This window comes from Anoplophora glabripennis, unplaced genomic scaffold (assembly GCF_000390285.2).
Source record: "Anoplophora glabripennis isolate ALB-LARVAE unplaced genomic scaffold, Agla_2.0 scaffold82, whole genome shotgun sequence".
In the NCBI taxonomy this organism is placed as follows: domain Eukaryota; kingdom Metazoa; phylum Arthropoda; class Insecta; order Coleoptera; family Cerambycidae; genus Anoplophora; species Anoplophora glabripennis.
This window is the reverse complement of record NW_019416227.1, coordinates 896,621-905,132: the sequence shown is the minus strand read 5'-3', so window position 1 is coordinate 905,132 and position 8,512 is coordinate 896,621. Positions and strand designations below refer to the sequence as shown.

At 33.5% G+C, this 8,512-nt stretch overlaps 1 protein-coding gene across 2 annotated transcripts; it reads right to left on the bottom strand.

The window, feature by feature from the left end:
* Positions 1-121: 121 nt before the first annotated feature.
* LOC108903447 (cytochrome b5-related protein) lies at positions 122-7,676 on the bottom strand. 2 transcript variants are annotated; one of them, XM_018705641.1, is made up of 6 exons: positions 7,570-7,676; positions 6,543-6,837; positions 5,424-5,815; positions 1,426-1,614; positions 789-1,007; positions 122-704 (listed from the first exon to the last, which is right to left on the bottom strand). In XM_018705641.1, exons 2-6 carry the CDS (start codon positions 6,831-6,833, stop codon positions 392-394), a joined length of 1,404 nt encoding a protein of 467 aa, XP_018561157.1. In that variant the 5' UTR covers positions 6,834-6,837; positions 7,570-7,676; the 3' UTR covers positions 122-391. The 2 variants fall into 2 exon arrangements, with proteins under 2 accessions (XP_018561157.1, XP_018561156.1); XM_018705640.1 differs by lacking the exon at positions 7,570-7,676 and adding an exon at positions 6,896-6,914.
* Between the last annotated feature and the right edge of the window lie 836 nt (positions 7,677-8,512).

Here is an 8,512-nt window from a genome sequence, read left to right as displayed (position 1 = left end):
ATAAACATCCCAGTTCTAATTTCGACACCCCTTTCACAATTTTTAAACAAACAAATTTTCATCGTGTTCTTTGTATAGGATGAAATGTTGTAGAAACAATAAATAAAGATATTTCCAGACATATGCACTGTTTGAACTTTATTTAAGATTACACGAAAATGATTAAGCACCAAAATGTTTTCTAAAATAGACATACAGATATGAACTTAGTGCTTCCTTAAACAAAATCACAACAACAAAAGGGCAGAATTAGAATAAGAACCAGTAAACTAGAAAAATTAAACTTTAATTGTAAATAAAATCAACTCCTCCATTTCTTTCAATAAAATATAGTAACATCAAACAATTTCCCATCCAACTACTAGTGAATTCATAGAAAAACCCGTGTTTTTCATTCCAGTTTGTTCCCTTTACCAACTGGTTTGGGAGGAGACCTTTTCGGTTCGACCTTGGCCAGCTGTCTGTATTGCCCTTTCGTCGTCTCCAGTTGCGTGGATAGAATCCACTCGGTCCCGAACTGTTTACAAGTCTCCAAAAACACCGGATATAAATAGTCGAGTAGGCCGTGGTCCACCGTGGGAAACAAATGATGCAGGGCGTGGTCTCCAAAATTGGTAAGCACGAGAAAATGGGAACCAGTTATATCTTTCCTGTCCATAACTGCGTCTAACTGGAATATACCCCAGTCTTGTTCCTCTTTAGGCCTAAAAAAGAAAGTCAAACAGAAATCTTCTCGGTGTTGAGTATATCTCTCTAAATTTCAACAAGACCGAAACGTTTTTTTTTACCTTGCTTTGTCGCCGTCGTGGAACCTATCAGGATGGTGATGACCCGCATTTATTCCTACTAATCCGAAATGTAGACCACCGACTGTGATGATCCAGAAAAACATGGTGCCACAAAATGCTGCCGACTCTCCTGTTACCAGCAACATTAGGACGGGCACAGTTAAAGGTAAAATTATTGGCCATGTGAATTCCTGTCCTACAAACACCATTTGTAACAAACTGAAAATTGTTCACGATAAATAATTAGTAATAATTGGTTCACTAATAAAAAACACACCGTATATGTCCAGGGATATTCACATAACATTTTATCACCCTTATATTTTTTGACATTCTATCTTGAAAAAAATGATTATCTTTCTATATTTTGGTCATGAATGATCAAGCATGTCGTTACGAAACTATTGGTCGATGGAACGGACAGAATGGCGCAATCTCCGTACTTCACGACATATAATTGTTTTCATTTCGTGCGTATCATTAGCGGTTTAATTTCGTTGCTGTTGTACGTCGTTTAGGATTAATTTAAGGTGCCTAGCACTCAGTCCTTGGCCAAACGACCCTATAAAGAAACCTCACTGGTGTAGAATGTCATGCGAACAATATCAAATATCGTCTTTCCAATTTAGCCACTTACGTTTTCGTAAAACTGGCTGGGAAGAGCAGGGCAAAAATGACAGGCGAGTAGACCCAGGACAAATATCGTACGACGAAATTTTTTTTCGTGGGCAAGTATCGTAGAAATGGCTCCGCGAAGGAGATCTCCAAGTCGTTCACGGTGTTTGTATACAGGTGGTGACTCAGGGCGTGACTTATCCGCCAGTCCCTAAAAATAAGCGGACGGTTATTTTCGAACGGGGTGGAACAAATAACGTTTTTAAATAAACCCAGACGGAAATAAACATCGTGATCTGGTTACCAGGAATGCGAAATGAAGGATGCGTTTGCTTTTCTACAGGTAGATGCCAACGTGTGACACTGTCACTGAATAGCCAATAGAGTAAGCGATAGACGAGAACAATGCTGTTTTGAATGTCACGTCATTGAGCTAAAGGGATGCAGTAACAAAAAAACGCGTAGAAAAGTTTTTTCTAAGTCCACTACCGTTCACGGTGCTCCTGAGCGAATTTAAATGAAATTTCGAGTCACTCCAAAATAATAAGATATTCTGTTTCTACAATACTTGAACATCATTTTAAGCCCTGAACCAAAATATTTGGTGTGGCGCTTTTTTTCCGATTGCAAAATAAGAACTATTAAGCCAATATATATATATTAAATGTTTTATTCTTTTATATACACAAAATAAAAAGTAGATTTATTATAATGATACAAACATAATTTATAGCAAAACTAATAATTCAATCGTATAGAATTACAATCAATTTTCAATCAATCAGTTGAATAAATGATTCAGTGTATTTTTACACGCAACTAATAGATGACACGGTTATACATGAGAGGCATTGTAATCGTATAAAACACGTATAATAATTTCATAGAATATTCAGGGTGAATGTTTGATGCTTTGTATCGATTCCATATTTTTGAAAAATCTGAATGTGCGGATACTGTAGCTTGTTCGGTGTAATAAGTTAATCCTCTGTTTTTCCTAACAAAAATCTTTAACATGGAAAAAATTAAGTACACATTATTCGAACATATGATAAAAGAGAATGAAGAATTAAGTCTACAATGGGCAAATATATGCAACGTTCAGCGCCAGTGTACTTATGGAAGCCCAACATTTGCAGGAAATGGTTGCAAAACATTGCTTAAAAATGTTGACATTTCGGCCAATTTCAAGTATTTAAATTGTGCTAAGTTTGTTGATTGTTTCAGAAAGTTGAATAAAGTTGTTCAACTGATTGATTGAAAACTGATTGTAATTCTATACGATTGAATTATTAATTTTGCGATAAATTATGATTGTACCATTATAATAAATCTACTTTTTATTTTGTGTATATAAAAGAATAAAACATTTAATATATATACTGGCTTAATAGTTTTCACTTTGTTAAAATAACTTACAACTTTCTTTTTGATTTTTGAAGTAAAATTTTTATAGTTACTTATATGAAAAATATCAAATTTCTTATTTTGCAATCGGAAAAAAAGTATTGTAGAAACAGAATATCTTATTATTTTGAATCACTCGAAAACCGTCTTTCGTCGATATAAAGAACGTACCGAAAAAGGTTCTGATCAACAGTTTCTACATTTACTACAGTTTGAGCTATAAAATTAAATCTGTTCTTACTCCAAATTCTGAATTTTGTAGTCATGATACCCATTGGTCTTTAAAATTCCTTAAACGGCTGATTTATCCAAATTCAATTCCCGGCTAGCTTGCCGCCGTATAGAATTTCGTGGATTTTGTTCGAAATACTGTAACAGTCTATAGTACGATCGTAGTCGATGCAAAGTAATAAATCATTGCCTGTCAAGGGAATCAGTGCAACACATTTTATAGGGGGTTTTGGAAATTGAATAATTTCTTTATGCATTATGGATTAACAGTTATATATTTATGAAGGACAAAATGAAAAACAAAGGCATCTCCTTCGCACATTGGGCGGCAGGACAACAATACATTTATTACTCCCTTTATTATCCCTCACATGACTTGTGTCTTGTGTTTTTTGCGGCGGCGCGCGTACCGGCCTGGCGTGGTCAGTTTCGTTTCGGTTGTATTGGTGCTGCGTGTTTCTCGCTCGCGATATTTGTGAGGTTATAACTGTTATAAGTGCAATTATATTTCTTTCGGGCTATATGTGTGTTTCGCGCTATTATTTGAGAATTTGTGAGTGAAATCATATTTCTTGTGCTCCGTAACAAAAGTGTTTTTAGTGTTTTATTTGTGTGCTGTGTGTGTGTTTCGGGCTGTTGTTTGTGAATCGTAAATGCTATTATATTTTCTGTGCTAGTGAAGTGAAGTTTTTTGTATTATTATTGCTCTGTTGTCGTTATATGGATAAATGGAGGCGGTGCCTGGATGTTCGCGAGCCGGATGTACTGCTGTGGGTACAAAAAATCTATATTAAGTTACAGAGAAAAAACGATAATATTAAATGTCTATAACCCTTTAGAAAAGGATCATCCCATGAAACTGAAGACTGGTTTGGTGGAAATGTGTTCTAGATATACTGGAGTAAGCGAATTATCTGTTTTCAAAATTTTAAGAGAGAAGAAAATTGAAGGAGACGTTAAGAAACCTAAAAAAGGGGGTGCAAAGAAGAAATTAATATTAAATGAAGATGAGAAAAATGGAGTTTGGCGTACAGTACATAAATCATAGAATTTATATTTTGTTTATAATTTGTTAACATTTCTTGTTCGATAGAAAAATAACTTATTTTGTTGAGATTGGTAGAGAATTGTTGTTAGTGTTTTCATTTGATAGAATCATATCAAAGGATTTATATTTTGTTTTCATTCTGTAAATATTTATAGTATATCTGTTATACAAGGTTTTTGCTTTGAAACTTCGTTCTCCTTATAAAAAAAAGAATCGTAATGGGGTGCGATGAAGAGATCAGTTCACGTCTGGAACCCTGTTCCTACAAAAATCCCTTTATTCTCATAAACTATTTGTTTTAAATGTAATTTATTATAAATCCAATTCGTTATTTAAATTCCACATATGTACTACATTTCACCTCTGTACGCGCCACTGTTTATTGTTCCCTGCTCTACGATCAAGCTCGCCAGGTTAGTATTTGACATATAACCGACCACTTCGTATACTCGATGCACCTGGCCGACTACAGCTAGTACCAGAACACAGTGCGTATGCGGCGGTATTTCAGATTTTACATTCAATTTCATTTTAAATTTGAAACGGTTCATCTTACGCCTCCTAAAAATGATGACACGATTTTCCTTTGATAAAAGACCGACAATTTTTTGCTCTACTTTGCATCGTATACGATCGTACTATAGCTGTATTAACATTGTTTCTTACCCTTCGCTCAATTATTTGATTTTTCCGAACACAAAATGCGTCTTCATTTCGTCGCAAGGTCGCCTCCAATTAAGATCTATGATCAGGAATGGGGCGCTCTGGATACATTTCTCGATATAACTCTACAGCTTTTCTTGAATTTTTTTGTGACTCGCCGTAAATTAGCAACATATCAACTTTTTCAGAATGAGAAAACATTTTGTAAGCACAAAAGTTAAACGTTTGACGTTCGTATATTACTCAATACAAGTATTTTGTGACATTTATGCATTTATTTTCCATCGACTACTCGATTCTTCCACCGTTAATGTGATTTTTAGGTGGTATTTCTTTTGAGACTCTTTAGGACGATATTGCTTGTAACTTTTAAACGGGAGGTATTACAGAAAAATTTCTGTAATAAAAGTTAAAATTAGAAAGAAGAGAGTTTTTAACAGGAAAAAAATTTGGGAATGTTTCTGGAAAAAATATAATTATTGATGACGTTATTAGTCGTTTCTGTCAAATCCCATACCTTTTCGATTGAAAATGGAGCTTACCTCATTTAATTTAACAGCACGTGTATTTTTTTTATCGGTGTAATAAGTAGCGTTTCAGTAACTACTGTCAATACGATTTCCATCTGTTGGCCACCTTTTCATGCAATCTATTAACCTAAACCAACTTACCTGGACAGCATCATGGTAAAGTCAAAATAATACATCCTAAAGCTGTCCTTTTGGTGAAAAAAGTTATGAGCCGCTATAGCGGCCATACTAAGCATCAACCCAGCCACTGTCCCTACCAAAAGACTTTTCAAGTACACCGACAACAAGGCCGATACGATGTAAGAAGCAAACAAACAGTCTGTGATATACTTAGATCTATGTACTGGATTTTTCGGTAAAGTAGACAACTTCTCGTAGACGTTCTTCTTGAGGGTCCTGTAGAAACCGTCTTCTTCGAAGGTGAATGGTGAGTTTCTAGGTTGCCTTGCCTTGGCCACGAAGAACCTTGCCAGCATTTTTTGTGGGGCGGGGGAGACGTGATGGGATTCGAAGGCCTCTGTGATGTCTGTTCCCTGAAGGAATACGACATAAAATATAAATAAATCTTTTCCCGTATGTTTTAGAATTGGAAGAAGGATTTTCAGTTTGTTGTTACAATTTACTTTTATCAAAATCGTAGTTCAACTTTGTTTAAATATTTTTGGCCTTGTAATGGACTACGCCTAGTCGCCTACAGCTAAATGGTTAGTTAATTTGGTAAAACGGAAAATAATTATATAACATATGACGCATGTTAATGTGGTTTTGTATTTTTCCCAAATTGTTTGTGCCATGGTCATGTTATAAAACGTCACACAGGACGCATGATTAATAAAATTGTATAAACATTCTCAAGATGAAAATAATGAGTTACATTGTACAGGATGTCTCACTTAACTTTCCCACCCAACTTATCTCGATTAGTTTTGCAAATATAAAAAAAAATTTTGTTAAAGTGAAAGTTGTAGGTTTTTTTTATTAAGTTAACTTTATCAATATTAAGTTGTATCTGAAACATCGATATTTAAATTTGAATTGTTTTTTTGCTACAAACAGATGTTTCATAAAAAACACTACGACTTTTATTTCAACAAAATTTTTATATCTGCAAAACTATATATCTCGCTCTTTCAGGATGCAGGCACAAAAATTGTATTACCATAAAAAACAACGGTTGACCTTCAAATAACCTTGAACATCACTTTAAAATTTTGAGACAAACCTTTTGGACTATTTTGTAATGATAACATTTATTTTTACCTTGGTTAATTTTAACCAGTCCTTCCCTCCAGGATGCATGTTAATGAATTCAGTAAAGTCATACAAACAATCGTGGATCCTCCAAAATCCCTCGGCTCCATCGTCAGCCCTTTTCCCGTTCAACCAGGTTAGGGCACTGTGGAGGGGATGGTCCCTTAGAGTTGGATATTTTATTCCAAGACTGGACAATTTGTTCATTTCTGACCGAGATTTATGGTTCGGTGGAAACAGTTGCTTCGACAAATAATTTTTCGCTGATTGGATAAACTTTTGGTCCAAAAAACTGCCCATGGTCCTAGAAAGAAAAATGTGAGTTGTATTATCGACGATACCAACTAAGGTGCGTGTCGCACATTGCTTACTATTTTCACGTAAGTTTCCAGTTGAAGGAAATATCGTTTATAAAAACATTTATGCATATAAAACCTATTTATACTGTGACTTTAAATTAATCATCAATATTGTTTGCTCTTAGTGAATAGAAAAAATGCTGACAGCCTTTGACTCTAGTAAAGAGATTTAATAAAGTTAATTGGAAAATTTTCATATAAAACATCTTTAAAATATATTTTTTTGTATGTATCTTCTCATAATATATCCTTAAGCCTTTATTTTTTGTGATAATTCCAAAAATGTAGTTTTGTGTCAATAAAAAGCTTATTTAACCTACTCCTATTAAAGTTTGCATTACAAAACAAAATTATTTTCATTAAGATAAAATTGATAACCAAAACCTTTGTATAATAGGTATCAATTGATCTGTATTACAATCGAAATAAATTCCTTGCAATTAATTATTCTAGATATGTAAATCATTATTCTATATACATTATTTATAATGTAACTTTCATTCAACGCAATACTAGAATAATAATTCTATTTAAACAGTAGATTTTGCTTAATGATTCAAAACAATAGGTCGAATGATATTTTATCGGAAAACTATAGTACGGTGGTTATTTGAAAAAAAGTTGTAATGGATTTTATTTCAGTTTTTGGTAGCATTTTAATTTTTGTAGGTACTTACTTTTCATTATAAATTACGATATATGTTGGAGGCAACTTTGTCTACATATACAGGCTAACTAGAACATGACAAATAAACACAATAAACAGAGTTAGCAATGTTTATAACCAGATATCAAAACACTGCCTACTTGAATATGAACTTTGATATGATAGAAAACCGCATTGTCACTGTACAACGGCTGTAATTATCAGAGAGGAATAATAAGAGCTATTAAATATCAAACAGCAGCTGTCAATAAACTAATTAAAGATCCGTAACACACAGGGGATTTGTTAAAAATACATGCACACTAATTAAAGTAGCATAAATGATTTTGTCGGTTGCAGTTTTGTATTTGGCAAGTTGTTTTTTAGCGACGTAATTCAAATTTTAATCACTAGTGAAATAATGGTATATTGTTATATTAGGATTAAAATTAAAAGTGTCAACTTCAGCTCCTAGGATTAAGAGTGAATACTTTTGTTGCTAAGATACCATTTTTTTTTCTCAGTAAGGAAAATATCAATCTTAGAGACTTGCGACAGTCATAGTCATAGTTTTGTGACGGTTGAAGAATAATTTAAATAAAGAAAACAATATTAAAAAATTAATTATTTATTAGTATTTATCTTAAAGTGACACACCACTTGCTTGTGTTTCATAGTGTACTCTCATTTTAGTTTATAATCAATTTTTTTAACCTAAACGACGATGTTGAGAACCTCAAGGTACAATATTTGGCCCTTTCTGTTTAAGCTTTATAAATTTATCGAACTAATAAAAACATTTTTTCCTTTACTTGCAAATACAATAAGAATATATTTGAAAAATAACACAGCCACACAAAAAAGAAAAGTAGTCTGTGCTTTTCATGCGACATATGTTGCCAGTAGTATTTTTGCCTCCTGATCACGAATCCGGTGTCAGAATTGAGCTATCACATCACAGGAATTTCCTAACC

Excerpts from the sequence above, each read along its gene's own strand:
- LOC108903447 (XM_018705640.1), bottom strand. Across the intron at positions 5,816-6,542 it reads ACTGGTTAAAATTAACCAAG|GGAACAGACATCACAGAGGC; the intron begins GTAAAAATAAAT and ends GTATTCCTTCAG. Across the intron at positions 705-788 it reads CACGACGGCGACAAAGCAAG|GCCTAAAGAGGAACAAGACT; the intron begins GTAAAAAAAAAC and ends TTTCTTTTTTAG.